General features: G+C 44.7%; 1 protein-coding gene across 2 annotated transcripts; it reads right to left on the bottom strand.

Annotated features, from left to right (window-relative positions):
- Positions 1-1,650: 1,650 nt before the first annotated feature.
- Sec11c (SEC11 homolog C, signal peptidase complex subunit) lies at positions 1,651-16,274 on the bottom strand. Of its 2 annotated transcripts, XM_048363478.1 has the most exons (6): positions 16,111-16,273; positions 7,964-8,073; positions 6,404-6,553; positions 4,114-4,233; positions 2,447-2,504; positions 1,651-1,845 (listed from the first exon to the last, which is right to left on the bottom strand). In XM_048363478.1, the coding sequence occupies exons 1-6, from the start codon at positions 16,195-16,197 to the stop codon at positions 1,792-1,794; spliced, it is 579 nt and encodes a 192-aa protein (XP_048219435.1). In that variant the 5' UTR covers positions 16,198-16,273; the 3' UTR covers positions 1,651-1,791. The 2 variants fall into 2 exon arrangements, with proteins under 2 accessions (XP_048219435.1, XP_048219436.1); XM_048363479.1 differs by lacking the exon at positions 2,447-2,504 and having other exon boundaries at positions 16,111-16,274.
- Positions 16,275-18,499: the final 2,225 nt, after the last annotated feature.

The following is an 18,499-nucleotide window of genomic DNA, read 5'->3' as shown; positions in this document are numbered from 1 at the left end:
TGGAGGCGGCAGATGCGGGATTCAAAGTTCAAGAGCAGCCATCCGGAGACCTCGTCTCATTAACGACCGACAGGGGGACTGGCTGAAGCACACTAGGACCCTCGAGGGTCCTTGCAAACGCTAGGAATGTCCAAAGAATTACTGAAAAGCCGAGCCATCTCGGGAAAGTTATACAAGCCAAGGACAAAACCCCGAGAGAATGAGAAATGAATGACATTCTGACCCAACATTTTAAACTTTTATTTTTAGTGAAGGGAAGAAAAAGCAAATTTTCTTCAGTAGTTAATTAAAGGGCACAAGAGCAGAGTGTTTTTAGAAAGTATTCTGTAATTGTTTTCCCGCTTGGCTGATTTCATCAAGATGAGGTCCAGTATTGTTCCACAGCCTATTTAGTGGGGAGAAAGGAGGAGAGGGCAGGCAGCCCCCCGCCGAGCACTCCCGCTGGTCTTTAGGACTCGCTGGGGGAAATGAGCTGTACAGGTGTGTGGTGGGCTCAGGCTCACACTGAAAAGGACAACAGTGCCAGCGGGTAACACTGTGTATGCCAAGCACCATGCTAAGAGCGTTCGGCATATAATCTCCTTATTAGGGTGGCCCAGTTTGGTGGGTGCCGTTCTACCCTCTATGGACGGCGGTGGGGACTTAGGAAACTTGCCAGAGTCTGCCTCGTAGGAGACTTGTAGGCTTCCCGAGTTCTTAGGTCAGAGTTGGGACAAACCTAAAAGGGGAGATTTGTAAATAGTGACGGAGCAGATGTCAGTGGCGTGGTGTTGAGTGAAGACATTTTCACACACCAGAAAGGCTTACGAAAACTTCACCGGCATCCCATTTCCTCCTCTCACACTCGCTATGTAGTGTGTGGTCTGTGTACCTGCAGTCAGGGCACGTTAGAGGTGCTCCTGGGAGCACGGGAGCCATGGGCACTCCAGCCTCGCCCCAGACCACCCCCCCCATCACCTCCCTGGACGTTTCCTCTTACCTCTGCATGCCAAGTGGCATGAAAGTGGTACCTGCTGTCACCCTTCAACTGCTTCACCGGCAGTCAACACAGAACCATTTCTCTTCACAGTGACCTCCGTCGTCAGAGCGGGGCCTCTGTCTCTCCTCAGACAGCAGCCAGAGTGGAAGGGGGATGGATATTTGAATGAGGGACTATGTGCAGATGGATGCAGACTGGAGAACGTGTATGTCTAACTCTGAAGTACAGATTCCTGGGTAATGGAGAAGGGAGACTGGAGAAAGGAACGCGCCTCTTTGACCTTTCAAGAGCTTTGGCAATTTTTCAAAGGCGTGTGCACTGTCTTTTATAATAGGTGGAGAAACTTCAACATAGGTCACACCATGAAAGCAAAGTACACTATATAGCTTCCTTCTGAAAGGTTTTAGGCTTTATTATCAGCTGACACTGGAATAGATAAGAATCAACTCCGCTGAAGGACCTGTTTGTATCCCTTAATTTTATGCCACCATGACACTGCTCTAGGAACTGTATTTTGTAAGCTATCCCATGTGGACTTGGTGTATCCCCCCTCGCAGGCCTGCCTGGGTCCCGAAAAGCCCCAGACCCTCCTACTCAGGGCGGAGTAACCACCACGGTGGCAGGCACTTGCCGATTACAATCAGAGGCCACAAAAGAAAACCCATCTTTACTGATGAATCATTTATTTGGACAAGACAAAAATGTCTCCACGTGGTTTCCTTTTATACAGAAAGTGGAACATTTCAAATATATTAGTTTTTCTCTTTTTCAACAGAAATCACTTCATTCTCGTCCCAGATCAGCCTCTCATGTTAGGATTCACGTTTTAGTAACACATATGCACCCATGACAGCCAAAAGAGCATACTGTAAAGGAAACACAATGGAAAATGACTGTGAGGTTCTCAAGGAAACGTGGCTGATAAATGCATGAAGATGAAGTCTGTTCAATAATGGCCAAGGATAGAATCTTAAGAGAGCCTCCCCCCACCCCCATGCACTTGTTCTCCAAATTAGCTGTGGTTAAAGACCCCAATGTCTATTGATGGACTAAGGACCAAATACCCAACACAGCTAATGAAGTGCTCATTCCTGTGTAGAGTTCTTTCTGTTTTTCAAGTGATTTTCTAAAAAGAAGTAGAGATGCATTTCCATTGAAGCTGGTAGATAAACATTACTGCATTTATTGTGTATACTTCTTTGTATGTTTGAAAATTCTCATAATAATAAGCAGTAACCATGTAAGCGTCTTTTCAGAACATACTGCACACATACAAGGTAAAACAGGTACTTTAGGTAATTATTTTAAATGTCAATAATTTAAGTGGTTATGTTCATTTATAGTTAGTTACAGAAACTGCAGAAAAACTAACAGCAAATGTTTTCAGATGACTGTTTCTTTATAGCTGCCCAAGAAAAAAGCTCCAATATTTTTTAAATGAATAAAGACACATTCATCGATGCCTACCTTGAATTTTGGATAGTCATTCATTATAATTGTGACCATACCAACATACGGCAAAAACCTAAATCGTGGGAATAAAAAGCAAGAAATATAAAAATAGTTTATAATAGGATAAGAGCAACATTTGGCTACTCTATAAATCAGCCTCAGCACACCAATCCTCCATGGAACCACAGCTGTATGGTCAATATTCACCCCTGCCTCAAATGGCTTGATTAGTAAAATGTAGCAGAGCTAACAGCAAGAGCAAATTTTTCAAGCAGGCCTATGATTTGCGCAAGCAATACCACTTGTCTTCATTTGCTACAATTAAAGTAATAGTGGAGCTATTTATACAAACAGAATAGACAACTTTCACAATCCTCGTTCTTATATTCTTAGGAGAAAAGTGTCAGGTGGCTTTTATAAAAACCCTTGTTAGATAAAGCTTTAAAGCACACACATGATTAGCTTGTAATTTAAAGAATCTTTTATCATCTTCCTTTCACGGCACTTTTCAGATGCAACAAGTAAGTTTATTGGGCAATGAATATAAATGTGAATCCCATTTTTAACTTGTATGCTAATATGATTATGATTCCAGAGAGAGGACATTCAGAGCCAGTAATTATGCTGACAAAATGAATATCAATATGTAATCAGTTTGACCCAAATTTCATCATCTCTGCTACCAGGAAACGAGGCAACGCAACCACAGTACCCGCCAGCCGGCAATCAGTAGCTTCAACCTCTCCTTTCCACAGCCTTTCACCACACTATTAGAAATATGAGCAGGAAATTCTCCTTATCCCCTGCAGATATCCCAGTGGAAATGCAAGAGAAAAAAATAATTAAAGATGTGGCAAGAGGCCTTAAGCCACAGTGTAATTAATAAATGGACTTAGATAATGGTAGCCAGTCTCTCTGACTTTCCACAGCTGGTGAAACCCAGATACCATGAAGACATTTCTAAAAAGAGTCACCAAGACAGAAAAATCACCTGTTTTGTTTTTTAATAAGAGGATACATTCTCTGGGCTGTGTCACTCAGCAGCAGAGATCACTGATGAAACAACTCTGCAAAATTAATACTAAAAGACTTAGCACAATACTTTTTAGTTGTGAAAGTTGATAAGCAAACTAAGTGTCTAGCACAAAAATAGTTTTCGAAAAGATGCTTGGTCACAAAAGATATGATAATTACTGAAACATTTAATCATTTAGACAGATAAATGTGCAGAGTTGACCCAAAAAGCTATTGCTCACTTCCTAGTGGGTACAAATAGTCAAATTCTTCTAGGCACATTGATGTTCTACACACGCACATATACACACACTCACACTGTTAGGTACTAAGTATCTAGAACATTCATTAAAACATTAGACTGACAGTCATCTCTGGGAAGATTTCTTATAATTGTTATTTTAAAACCACAAATAACTAATCTCTATTTTTAAACAGGGATTAGTGGATAATGTACTAAGATTCAGTTCTAGATTTAGGTCCTTAGAAGATTAGAAGATTTGAAATTTTCCTTACTAGTATTTGCAGTACAAACTAGAATGACTTAGAATACTTCTGAGGAATCATATCGGTAATAACATAAGCTCCTATTGTCCTCTAAGTTTCATATCTTTGTTTCTAAGTATATTCCCGGTTTCAGAACCTTCTAGGAAAAAGTTCATTCTCACCCTCTCGCTCTCCCCACCACATCCTTCTTTTCCAGCCAGTTCTGGCCTTCTTTGTATAAGCCTCTATCATCAACTTCATTATTATCTCCTTTAGTCAGGAATTTGATGTCTCCATTATCTCTGGAAAGAAAAACAATGTCCTGTTAAAAATATTTTTTCAGCACGGCATCATTAGAAAAATATTAGTTTATCCAAGACCTTACAGTCAGGCATGAGTATTAAGAAAGCAATCAAAGGATACTTGACCTTTCTTTGGTCTAAGAGGATTGCTTGGAGATAACTGTTCAGCTGAAGTACAAATCTAATGACAATTCTGAAGACTCAAACTACAAAAGCACTCAAGCAACCCTGACAACTCTATAAGCATAAAACACGACAAAGCACCAAGGCTTGGGGAAGGTACTGGTCCGCTTCCAGCATGCACACGATGAAGAATCACTTCTCATTCATGTCTGCTTGAGGTGAAAAAAAGCTGGTACCTAACTTGTTTTTAATCGGGAGTGGTAGTGCCAGTGTGCACAATCACGTGGATAGCCTCTGTGCAAGTCTCTCAAGTCCAGATCCTAACGCACCATGGTGTACTGACAACGAGCATTTCCACAGTTACTTCAGCTGCTCCCTTCAGATCACAGCAGGTCAGAGTTAGGGCATGAGGTTGATTAACAATCATTCGTGTATGTGTGTGTGTGTGTGTGTTAATTTTTTTATTATTCTCTCTAAACAGTTGTACAAAGGAGTTGCCATTTAACAAAGTAACCGTCATTTTTCATCCTCCTGCATCAACTTGTTAATATGGACTATATTCCTATTCACTTTAGACATGAACTTGGTCCCTGACCAGATTTGAACACAAGGTAATTTGCATGTTCTGTGCTCTCAGCTGTCCTCCAGCTTTTCCTCAATGAATGTAGAATGTATGGCTTCCTTCACCACTGAGCACTGTGCTGTAAGATTCCATTTACAGAAAACAAGGATCACAAATGGTATCAAACCAGTATTAAAAGGAGACACGTAGGATTCATGTTAGCCATCCTTAACTGATAGCCAGATAGCCATAGTGCCAAAACACAAAACTGTACCATCATAGAGCTATGAGGAGTGGTACAATGAAAAAATAATTTTAATGTACCATACATGAGGTAAAACACTGAAAGCTCACAAAGATGTGAGACTATGTCAAAAACAAGCAGACATAGCTATGGTTATGTGGAAATGAAGAGTACATACATCCTGGCAATCTCATAATTCATACGAAGTGCAGCAGATAATCCTTTCTTTTACTCTGAACACATTTTCATCTTTAGAAACTATTATTCCTATTGCACAAAGGGGCTTCACTGTGATATCAACAACATGTGCATAATGTACTTTGATGAGATTCACCGAGTCGACATCATTTTTTCAACTCCTCCCCATTTCTTTTTAACAGTTTTGCATTACATTGTTTTCATGCATACATATAATGGACTTCAATTACAGTCACCTCCCCAACACAGCTAAGCATGCTAACCCTTCTGTGGTGTCACAAATAGACATCACATAACCATTCGAATAACACAAGAAGGGAAAGAGAAAAGGAGAGGGGGGAGAGGAGAGCAAAAGAGAAAGGGCGTGAGAGACATTCCCTAAATTTAATTCTATAAATCATGTGGGTAAAATACTACAGTCAGCTGCATAAAAGTAAAGAATAATCAATTACATAAGAATAACATTTCACTCTCTCATTTGGAAACTTCCTCTATTTAGGGCTAGAAGTAAATGATTTGGTTCCAAAAGAGAAAGTCAGACCTTATTGAGATCTTAATAGTTCATCAAAATGCTGCTGTCAGGGACAGGCAGGATATGTCATGACCACATCACAAGACACATTGGGGAAATAATTGTTTTATCTAACTAGGGCCGCTATTTACTGCTGAAAATGCCACTTTAGTCAAAGTGACAGGGAAAAGTAGGTAGCTCCATTACACTTCAGAAAACAATAACAAAAAATTTACAGTACAATATGCTTTGATTTTCTTTGAGACATCTTCAAATAGCTAATTAGAGTGCATCCCACTCTAAATTTGGGCAGCCATTTGAGTTTTGCGATGTGTCAGTAAACACGAGTCCATTTCATTCTCATAATCACCCTGAGTTACTGAGAGTAAAATACTGTCATCCCAATTTGCAGAATGAGTTAGATAGCTGGCCTAAAGTCACAAAGAGTAAATGTAATCCAAGTTTCATTAGTTTCTAATTCACTGCTAAAAGCATCTACTAAAATTAAGAAAACTACATAAAGAGTCATTACTTCTCGTGAACTTTGATGACTCGGTGAACGATTGGAATGTCCCGTCCTTCAACCTTAAAAACAACAATTTCACCCGCTCTGATGGGGTCTTCCCGGAAATTTGTGAGGAACAGCAGGTCTCCCCTGTGAAAGGCCGGCTCCATACTGCCACTGGAAAGAAGCACAGAGTCCCCATCAGTGCTGCCCGGGCTCACAAAGTGACCCCAGTAAGCCAAGCAGTCAGAGCTCTTGTCCACAGTATAAAGTCTCAGAAGCCCTAAATAAAGCCACCGTGGTTTCCTTCCTGCCCCAGGGATTGTGAAATGTGGGAGAAAATGGTTTCTAGTTGGGTTCATGTACAGAAAGGGTTAAGAAAACAACCAAGAAAAATGTGGGCTCTGAAGTAAAAGCTGCCGGTTTTTAACCTTCAGACAAATCTTCCTCCCATCAACATTACTATGGTTCATTCACAACTACAGGCTCTTACAGCTGATTAATACTCTAGGGCAATTCTTCCATTTCACACTGCTGGACTCATTCAAGGAATGGCTATATGCTACAGAAGTCTACAAAGGCCCAGTGCTGACAAATACTAACTTGTTTTGATTTGAGAGACCATAGATAATCTCCACAGTAATCTGTGATACCAGTTCAAACCCCATGCCAAAATCCTGGGTCAATTTAAAATAAACTGCAGTCTACTGAGAGTTGAACATTTTAAACTAGGACTTGCTGTCTGTATGTTCTTGCTTGTTTTAATGCATGAGCAAAGGATAAAACTTAGAAAGATGGTTTGATAGGGGCCAAGAAGCAAGGATGAGCTAGTACTGTGTTGTTTAGCAGGAAGTGAGAAGGAGAAAGAATCTGGGTACTGAAGCTGAGGGGTGCTTTACAGGAGATCATGGCTCATGGAGCTGGCCTTCCTTTCCAAGGCTCCAGCTATGGTATCCATGACACTTCCCAACAGATCCCAAAGGCAGCCAGGAGGCAGGTAGCTGGGCTGACTGGCACTGAGAAGCCAGCGCACTTAGTAGGGCAACAGACACAGCACTCAAAAACAAGAAAACTGAGTCACACAGGGAGACCCCCAAAGGCTACCCAGGGGAGAGAGAAAGTCCTGAAGACACACAGGGAGGATGAGGGTGTATTCCAGGATAATAGGGCTTCCATAAGGTAAAACCTCCCGGTTCCTGGGAAGCAAGAAGAAATGCGCTAAGGTTTGGCACGGCCTATTGGGTACAAAGAAAGTCAAGTAGCATTCCACACTAGTTAAGCTTACAAATCAATTTGCACACCAATAACCCTTTAATATACAGCTAAATCATCATTTAAGTGCACTCAATGCATTAGCATCAAAATGATCAAAGTTCTAAAATATCTATTGAAAAAGATAACATTTTTCATTAAAAGCTAGAAAAAAATGAAACATTGGCAAAGCAGATACTGATGAGAAAGGCCCTAATAGGTCACCCAATCAGCACCCTGAACCTCAGCTACCACATGGGCTCTCCCTGGAGGCACCCAGCTAATTCTTGGGACTCGTGACATTAGTGACAGGATGAGGGTGTTGTCAGGACCTACCTCAGCACCACCACGATCGGGCTCTCGCTGCCTGTGAGCACGATCAAGCCTTTCCATATCATGAGTGCAGAAGACACGATCATGGCGAAGTTTAAAACCTGGTAGTAGAGCTGGAAAGGAAAAGGCCAGAGGCAAGTGAAAACCCACGGCAGAAAACTCGCCAGCCTGAAGCTGGAGCTGCACCCTAGTAAAGTAAAGCAGGAACAAGGCAAATTCAGGACATGAAACTACTTTACAGAGGTACAAAATTAGGTAATATTTCAATTTCCTTCATGGAAAAAGCCTTCTAAATACCACTGTCCTTCAGAGAGAAAAGGGAGAAATGGTAACCCACACGGCTAACCACTGTGGGGTTTTCCAACACCCTGAGCCCTAATGAGTCCCAGTCTTCAAAGCCCTGCTGCCTGCACCCCACTCTCTAGTGTAGCCTCAGACGCAGCTCCATGCAAAGAGTGCTGCAGGTCTCCCCCTAAAAAACGGGCACACCCAGCCTGAATCACCCACTCTCAGCTTCTCTTTAACCCCACAGCCAAGCACGGCCTCAGTCAGTCCCGGAGACATCTGCCACCGCCACTTCTGGAGCCTTTGAGGATTCCACAGCACAGCGAGGCGGTGCGCCTCGGCTTCCTGGGGCCACGCAGCACTTGGCTTGCGGGCGAGGGGAGACGACATCAGCTCTCATTCTTCCATCTGCGTTCCAGCTCCTAGAATCTGGGTGACCCGGTTTCCTGCCTAGCCTCCCTTCGTGGAATAAATCTCTTTGTTTTAAATCTCCTTGTTAGTTTTAGGAGTGTTGCAGGAAAGCAAAATTAGGTCCATTAGGTCCCATCTTGGCTACCTACCAGGTTTCCAGAGTACCCCTTCCAAGTGAGTTTGGAACTAGAACCCCGATCTGGTAGCTCTGAATGCTTTTTCTTCCAATATTCAAACATAATTTTAACTGAAACAGAACGTGGAGGTATGGACTCTTTTTTGAAGGCTGAATACAATTAGGTTCTGGTATTCTATTATACAATGGGCAGTACTGTCTATTTCAAACTAACTGCAAAAGATTTTTGAAAGTTTAGCCACAAGGAAAAGGTGACAGATATAATTACTCTGATTTCATCATTCTTCAATGTATACAGGTATTGAAATATCACATTATACAATATGCATCAACTTAATAATAAAAAAAATTAAAACACATCAGAGGGTTATTTGTTTTGTTTTGCTGCCAGTCCAGGAGCTTGAACTCAGAGCCTGGGAGCTGTTCCTGAGCTTTTTTGTCAAGGCTAGCATTCTACCACTTGAGGCATAGTTCCACTTATGGCTCTTCTGGTGCTTAATTAGAGATAAGTCTCACAGGCTTTCCTGGTGGGGCTGGCTTCAAGCCAGGATCCTCAGATCTCAGGCTCCTGAGTAGCTAGGATGACAGGCGTGAGCCACAGGCGTAGTTTTGAAAATGCATGCACCATGCAGAAATGCAGCTGAAGACACTTGGGAAGAGCCAACGGGGACGTGGCAGGGGGGTTGGAGAGGTTCTCCTGTCAGACCCGGGGAGGGGGCTGAGAACTGGGTTTTAAGCAATCTCCAGGCCATACAGCAGCCCTGGTCAGGGACCACAGCTGGAGGCCACTGCTCTCCGACAACATGTGGTCAACCTTGGCCGCACTGGGATCACTGGGGAAGCCTTTGCAGAGCAGTGACGCCAAGCCATGGCTCCACCGCCATCCGCTTGCGTGGCTCTTCCCCTCCGCTTGCGTGGCTCTTCCCCCTGCCCTGCTTGCGTGGCTCTTCCCCTCCGCTTGCGTGGCTCTTCCCCTCCGCTTGCGTGGCTCTTCCCCTCCGCTTGCGTGGCTCTTCTCCTCTGCTTGCGTGGCTCTTCCCCTCCGCTTGCGTGGCTCTAACTTGGACCTCCATCCCCTCACTCCTCCTCCGCCTCTTGTATCTTCCTCACATAAACTTCTGTCACAAACAGAACCCTCAGCATCCAGTCTCTGACCACGTTCTTCTCTGGAACCCTGCCAGCTCTCCTCTGGCACCTGGACCCTCAAATGCCAGCCTCCGCCCCACAGTGCCGACTACTCACGCTACTGAAACTGCCAGCTGCCAAGCAGACCTTTCCACGTGGGAAGGGCAATTCAGTGTCCAGCAGACTGAACTCATCTCCAGAGGTCTCCGGTGCTAATGATGGCGTCTCAGCACGCAACGTTTCAGCTCAATCAGTTGTGTGGAGCCCCCTCCTCTCATCCACTCTACACATGTCGCCTTCTAGATGTTTCCAGAATGTGCTCAGCTCTTCCCATTCCTGCTGCCACCACTCTCCTCCAAGTCACCCACAGAGTCCCATCTGGCCACTGCGTGAGCTTCCCACAAGTCTCTCCTCCAACCCGTACCTTTCCAAACCACTCCACACTCCCTGCACGTCGCTACAACTATGCCCCACTTAAAACCCTCCAATCGCATCCTCCCACTCAGAGGATGAAGACTCAACCTTTGTACAGCTTCCAGTTACCTGATAGGACCCCCCCCCCCCCCCGCCGTCAGTGGTGACTTGCTGCCCCGCTGACCTGCGGTGTCTGTCAGCGCCTCACACAGTGCACGCTCTTTCCCACCCCAGGGCCGTTCCCCAGCTCCTAACGCTGCTCAACCCTCATTCAGCTCTCATTCTCACTTTAAACATCTGTGTCCACAAGGGAAGCTTGCCAGACCAGAAGTCAGCAAACTTAATGTGCAAAGGGCCAGATCATAAATATTTTAGGTTTACAGGCCCCATAATAAATGTCAAAACTACTTAACTATACCATTAGAGCTGGAAAGCAGCATAGACAATATGTCAGAGAAGGAATATGGCTATGCTCCAATAACCTCCTGTCCTTTGTTTTTTCCTTCCTTCTTTTCCTTTTTCTTTCCTCCCTCCCTCCTCGCCTGTCTGCCTGCCTTCCTGTCATACTGAGGAGTAAAACCCAAGCCTTGAGAGCACTTTCCTCTTTTGTTTTTATTTTGGTTTGAGTTAGGGTCTCACCACACTTGCCACCGCTGACCTTGAATTTGAAATCATCTTGCCTCCACTTCCCGAATAGCTGGAATTACAGGCACGCAATAGACCATATGTGTCTAAACTTCATTCATAAGAACAAGTGAAGCACTGGAGTTTGCTGACCTTTGCTGTAGCCAGCCAAGGTCTTCCCGTTATATATTCTCATTGCTTCTGTTACAGCCCTTATCACCTTGATAATTGCACATATAATGGTTTAATGTGTCTTTCATACCTGACTGTAAATTCTGCAAAGGGCAATTCAGAGGTCAATTCAGCTCTGTTCAGAATTATATCTTCACTATTCAACATAAGTCTAGCCAAAGTATTAAATAAATTGTAATAAAATAAACATCTATAATACATGGTAACCACAAATAAATCGACTATAAGAAGTAAAAATCCTAACAGATGAGGTAAAAAGCAAATTCATAATTTTTCCAAAGATAGCAGCAAAGCAAACATGTAAAATGTTCAAATCAGCCAGGTACAGTGGCTCATGCCTGTAATCCTAGGTACTCAGTAGGCTGAGATCTAAGGATCGCAGTTCAAATCTAGCCCAGACAGGAAAGTCCGTGAGACTCCAATTAACCGCCAGAAAACCAGAAGCGGCACTGTGGATCAAGTGGTTGAGCGCTAGCCTTCAGCTGGAGAACCCAGAGACAGCACCCAGGCCCAGAATCCAAGCCCCATGACTGGGGGGGGGAAAAAAAACCCAAAACACAACAGCAATTAAAATGTTCAAGTCAAGAATCCTGCCTCTACTTCCTTCCTATCTCCTTGGACCTGGCGAATTGAAAGGTTCTCTTTTGTTTCCCATTAGTCTCGACTATAGTCGGGATACGTGTATGGTGATGCAGGTGATGTAACCATTCTGGAAGTGATCGGGCATTACCATCAAGCCGCTGCTCCTGGCCCTGAAGCCCTGCTTCCAGAACTCAGCTGACAGTGAAGGCAGATAGGGAAGTACAGCCCCAAATTATTAATCAGTTTTATTGCTAATCATGTAGAAAGGAAATAAATGACTAATGAAAGGGAAATGATGACCAGAAAATGGCAGATTATACACACACACACAGACACACACACACACACACACACTTCAAATAATGCACAAAGAACTTTAATACAAAACATTTAGAAAAGGTTGAAGGGAAAATATAAACTTCAGAGTTCAGTAGAATGTGTGTGCCTGTGTGTGTGAGCATGTACATGTGTGCACACATATGTGCGTGTGTTCCAAGACTTGGCCAACAGTAATCTTAGGATAGTAGAATTGTGAATCCTTCAATTTTTTTCATTAAACTGTTCTCTGTTTTTTAAACTTCCTACAATAAGCATAACTAATCCCAACACATATGGGAAAAAGTGCTTAAAAATGCAATTTGACAGAATAGTATAGGGGCCACTAAAATAATCCTTTTCAAGAGCAAGAAGGTGTGAAAATAAATCCTTTTATGGAAGGTAGGAAAAGCAAGCACTAAAGTGTTTGCCAATATTACCACTAAATGTAAACACATACTTTTGAGGCAAGTATGAAAGATACAACTGACAGTGGGCACATTTTTTTTTAATCCAGTAACTGTTAACAGTAACTGTTAAGGTGTTTCTGTGCAATTAGAGAAAACAAGAAGATAAATCTAACTCAATACTAAAGCCACACACCATTTTTAAACTAGCAAATTATGAAATTACATTATATTCCCAGGAGAACACAAAAAGGAAACTGGAGTGCTAAGCAGATACTGTGAAATTATTGCTTTTAAAGAAAAAAACCAAAACAAAAAAACAGCCTTGCCAGTGAAATCAACCTAAAGCAGAAGTGTTTGCTGGGGTACACTTTCCTCAGAGCCCTCCCCACCAGAAAAACAACTGCAGTTTCTTTATGAATTGCACATCTGACTGGGAAAGCCCCATACCATGACTTTAAACAAATCTTTCCAGTTTTAGATAGGATTTTCACACTATCAGCCTCTTGCCCCTTATCTAACAATAGGTCCTTGTGCTAAAGAACATATTTTACACCATGATTTTCTGTGCTTGAAAAAATTCACTGAGAAGAAATAAAATCAATTAAAACAGAAACAATTCCTTTGAAAAGGCTGAGTTGTATTGAGAACAATCCGAAAGATGTCGGGAGCTTAGAAATGTACAAAACAGAAAGCAGTTCCTGCCCCACCTTTCGTTTTCTCTGACTGTAAATCCACTAGAGGCACTGTACTAAGCATTCCAGATGTTCCTTCTTTTTAAAATAAGAAAATTGCTTTCTTCTACCTGCTTATGCAGGACATTCTTCCCCAATCAGTTAAAAATTGAGATTGAACTTCTGTGAAGAGTGCAGATAAATTCCACTCCTGCACAACTTATCTTCACACCCACACGTTTTTATTTGTGGGCAGCGTGGAGTGAGGTGTTGGAGTGGGAAGGAGTATACCATCTGCCTGGGGTTGTTGTTTTGTTTGTTTCAGTGGCAGTACAGGGATTTAAACTCTGCTCTACCACTGAGCCATGCCTACAGCACTTTTGCTTTAGTCTGTTTTTCAGATAGAGTATCACACTTTTGCCCACACCACGATCCTCCTACCTCTGCCTCTCAAATAGCTGGGATTACAAGTATTCACCATTAAGCCTGCCCCTGCTTGGAGTTTTACTGGCTACAGAACCTTGGCAAATAGTTTATTCTCTTTATGGCTCAGGTTCTTAATCTATAAAATGAAAGTCATTATTGCAATGACCTTATAGGGGTGTGTGAATTAACAATTTGATATATTAATACATTTAAAGTGCTTAGAATCTCACCCAATACACTGTTAGTGCTGTGTGTTGTGTATCATCAAAGTAATAAAAGTCTACTATCCTATTTTAAAACAAAAAAACACTTCCTTTCATCAGGGCATCTGTCTGCTAAGGAAATGGCCAATTACACCAAAACCTAACACTTTTAACCACAAACTGCAGATCATACTTCCAGCTCCCTGCCTTTAAAGTACCAATGGCTCTAAGTTTGACATCCAGGGATCTAGACACATAATGTTAACCAAACTATTGGCAAGCTGACCAGGATCTAAAATGTGTCACACTGCGTTTCACCACATCTTGCTGTTCATCACCGGCTACCAAATTAATGCATTCAGCATTTAACATAAAGTTTAAGGTAAGCCCACACTCAGTCACTGCCAACTGAACATGAAACAGCCACTTTCAAAGAGCTTTAAGTCAACATTGCAGACCAGATGTTCTGGCTACAAAACAGCAGAAATGCTAGTGGCTGTGTTTCTTCCTGTCCCCTCACTGCACAAACAAAGAACTCTTGTCTTGCCTGCAGTCCTGACTTAATAGTAAACAGGGAAAGGAGGCCCTGCTTCCATGAATGGTGGAGCATATAGGCCCACAAATGTCATGGGAGGCTATTTAAAGGGAAAACGATAAACAGGCAAAAAAAAAAAAAAAAAAGAAACTTATTTCTTAAAAAAAGGAAAAGCAGCAAAAGGCAGTAGACTTGAACTTGTGAATTTTAATTAGAAGACAGGCAAAACAGGCAAGGCAACCAGCTACTGACAGGCCTCACACTGAAAGTGGGAACACCCAAGTCTTCTAAAAGGCAAGTTGGGTCAGAGAGAGATACACTCATTATAAGGCCTTCTCTGACAATCTACTCTTCTAAGTACTTCCAAAATTTAGCCATAGTCTAGATTTTTTCAAAGACAGCTCTCTTTGTAGATAGGGATCCTGGGGACCATCAATGAACAGCGTCAGCCCTCCGTACATTAGCGGTTGGTGTTCTCCATTACAAGTCTTCTTCATCACAGAAGGCTGGGGAGCTCATCAGTGACACACAGCTGGACACAATCAGACACAGGGCATGACATCCAAGTGAGCAAACTCTGCTGAGCAGCTGCAATTACCTGAAATTCTACAGATAGAGAGGGAAGAGGGCAGGGGGAAGAAGGATGCAGAAGGACAGAGAGAGAGAGAGAGAGAGGGAGAGAGAGGGAGAGAGGAACAGGTGACGGAGGTGATGAGGGAGAGGCCTGGGAAGAGAAGGAAGGAAAGGAAGGAGAAAGGAAGAGGGAAGAGAACTGGACAGAAAAAGACATGCAGGGAGCAAGGAGTCGCTGGACCCCCGTCACGCGCACCACTCTGTACCTCAATATAACAGAACAGATAAAACTGGAGCCATCAAAATCAGGAGGATTAACACCATTTTCAAGGACAATAAAAAAAAACCCTTTTTCTGGGAAAAAAAATCTCATTTTTTTTCTTACCACAACGTGCTATCAGTACTAACAGTAATAGACTCCATCACTATATATGGGCACAACAGGTCTCTCCCAAATGGCCTTTCCAGAAGTTGTAGCTAGCCATCACCCCCTTTTCCTGGCTGGGTTAGTTTCCAGTCTCTCTTCTCCCTTCACGAGGTAAGGAAGGCCCAAAGACAGTGATGGTGACCGAGAACCCGCGAAGGAAAAAAGAGCAAGCTTCTCAATGAAGAGAGAGAAATCAACCCCAGCTGCCCAAAGACAACCGCCCCCCCCCCCCGCTTCTGTGTTTACTACGGTGCAACCGGAGTAAGGGGCTCGGGGAAAGTTAGGGGGGACTCCTGGACGCCCTGTCCAGAACAGGGGTTCTGTCCACCAAGGCCGAGCACCGCCGGGGACAGCGCCGGGGACGCAGAGGATGCCCGGGGGAGCGGGTCCGCCGGTGGCCGGCAGCCGCTTCGGTAGCACTGGACAGTTCCCACGCCGGTCGGAAAGTTCGGGCGGCCTCCGCCGGGGCCGTCGGGGCGCCGCGAGGCCCGGGGCGCGGCGGGGACTCGGCGCCGCAGCACCGGGAGAGGGGGGGGGGGCGGTCAGATCCGCGCTGACAGCTGTCACTCGCGGTCACCGCCGCGCAGGGTCCCCCACTCCCCGTCCCTCCCGCGACACCCGCCTCTAACCGGTTCCTGTGGGCGCTAGAAAGCTCACACGGGCCCGGGCGGGGATTTGAACCCGGTGCCTCCGGAAGCCCCTCGGGGCGCCTCCGGGAGGACCCGGAGCTGCCCAACCCGGGGAGTCCCAGCGGGCCCCGGCCCCCCCCCCCCGACGCTCCCCGCCTCCCCCCCCCCTTTCGCCATCCAGGTCTCCGTTACCTGGCGTTTGTTCATCTTCCTCAGGTCCCCGAAGATATCCAAGCCGGACGCGGGGAGATGCGCCCCCACGGCACCCGCGCGAACCATGGCGGGGTCTCTGGGGAGCAACAGCCCGCCAGCTCCCCGTGTCACACAGGCAGTAGCCCAGCACCGGCAGGCACCGCCCACCGGGCCGCGTCCTTGCGAGCCACGTGATCGGTGCCTCGTTTGGACTTCTGGGAATCGTAGTCCTGTGAGCTTATCCACTGGGTAGCCCTGAAGGGATCGAGGAAGAGAAAAACTACCACTCCCAGAATGCCGCGGGCCGAGAGCCTCGGCCAGTGAGGACCCTGAGCTCCTAGGGAGAGATGCGACGGATCTCACGATCCTGGTTCGACCCTTCGGAGGGAAAGCGGGCCACTGTGCGCTCCCGCGTGTCGCAGGAGCAACTCCGAGAAGTGACTGCACAGGAGGAACGGAATTCTCAAGACGCTGGTCAGGCGCCAAGAAGACACCTAAAGCTCTCTAGCAGTCGCCTAGCCGTGTATCTCGGCCATTGGATGACTGCAGCAAGGAAAGGCGGGGCTTCTGCCCTGGGAGCGGGTAGTGCAGAATCAGGGCGGGGCCTAAAGATTGGCACACCGTGTGGGCGGGGCTTAGAAGACGCGGGAATTTTGAAACTGGTGAGTGCTGTACCTGGCTCTGATGCAAGGGAGCATCTGTGAAACGTCCTGACCAAAATGGTATAAATTGGACAAATAAATAACCAGCTAATTTTATACACGAGGAAGGAGATTTCCCAGAAAGGCTTAATGACATGGCAGAGTCTGGAATTAAACTAAAATTCTAAAGTCCTCAGTCTTAGATTATCACACTCCTCATCCTAAGTCACCTTTGATTCCTTATCTCACGTATTTATGCTTTATTTTGTTCATTTATTTACAAATCTTTATGGAACACCTATTAGGCACCTGGTCTATTCTGAGCACTTAGGAAACACCAGTGAAAACCCAAGCAAAATTCTTGCCCCTGTTGTGCCAAGTCGCGAGACGACCACCAAGAAGGCCACCGAGACTCAGACATTCCGAAATGCAATAGCAAGGCAAGGCTTTATTCAAGCGAGCTGCAACTCGGGCCTCGTCCTACCCACCAACACAGCGGAGGTTAGGAGGGAACCTCGAGCTGTGATTACACAGGGCTTATAAAGTTACAACAATCAGGTGTTCAAGCAAGCAAGATTAGGACACAGGTACAAATCTGATTGGCTTAAGGCTCGAGGCATTCTGGGGGCAGTCAGAGTTAAGCATTCCCAGCGGTTAGAGTTCTAGACCAACTGGGCCCTAATGAGCTTGTCCTGGGTTTGCTCACAGGGCCTGCTTATCTCAGGTTCATGTGGTAAAGTGGGGTTTGCGTGGTAAAGTGGGGCCTGACTTCAAAGTCTGGCACTTCACCCTCAGCTAGGCGCCAGTGGCTCATGGCTGTAATCCTAACTACTTATGAGGCTGAGGTCTGAGAGTGATGGTTCAAAGACAGCCCGGGGAAGGAAAGTGCGTGAGACACTTATCTCCAGTTAACCACCAAAGAAGCCAAGAATGAAGATGTGACTCATGTGGCAAAGTGCCAAACTTGAGTGGAAAAAGCCAAACAAGAGTGCAAAGCACTGAGTTCAAGTCCCAATACTAGCACCAAAAGAAAAAAAAAAGTCCTTGCTCTCATGAAGCTTACATTCTAACAGGAGCAGACAAAATAGAAAAATAACTAAACAACACAGCATGTAAAGGTAGGGTGGGGGAGTGGGGCATGTTGTGATCTAATATTATGCCAGATACTGACTTAGTGGAAAGATAAGCTTTTGGACCCTACTCTTGCACGGGGCCTTTCCTTATGCTGTGTAAAATTTTCCAAAGAAGCAGAATTCAAATTGCTATTGGTTGGGACTTGTCTCTTTACATTCCAAACTCCCTCCATCTCACTTCTCCTACTGAGGTGACAAGGAGCATGTGCAGAATCCAGCGAAGGAGAAGTGGAATTGAAAAATACATTTGGTTTGGATTTCGTGAATATAGGTATGTGGCTCACGGGCATTTCCTGCCATCCTGGTATAGGAATGCTTTCAGGAAGACTGTCACCCACTGACACGCTAGACGATCAGAAAGCTTCTACTGAAATATGTCTGAGCAGCTCTTAAATTCTCTAGTAAAGATGGAGTAGGGGATACCACTTATTAAAAATCATGTGTAACACTGCTTACACTGTACTTCTTTACTATGGGAGGTCCTAAAAACATGGAGGGAAAACTATTTGATGAAGGCAGATCAGTGACATCCAACCCCATCTTTCCAGTTTTGAGGCCCTGTCCACAGAGCAGGGTACACTTTCAGCAATGTGGTTGTAGCAGATGCAAAGTTAG

This window comes from Perognathus longimembris, chromosome 15, assembly GCF_023159225.1.
Source record: "Perognathus longimembris pacificus isolate PPM17 chromosome 15, ASM2315922v1, whole genome shotgun sequence".
NCBI classification, from domain to species: domain Eukaryota; kingdom Metazoa; phylum Chordata; class Mammalia; order Rodentia; family Heteromyidae; genus Perognathus; species Perognathus longimembris.
The sequence above is the reverse complement of the archived record's forward strand: the minus strand, read 5'-3'. Positions and strand labels throughout refer to the sequence as shown.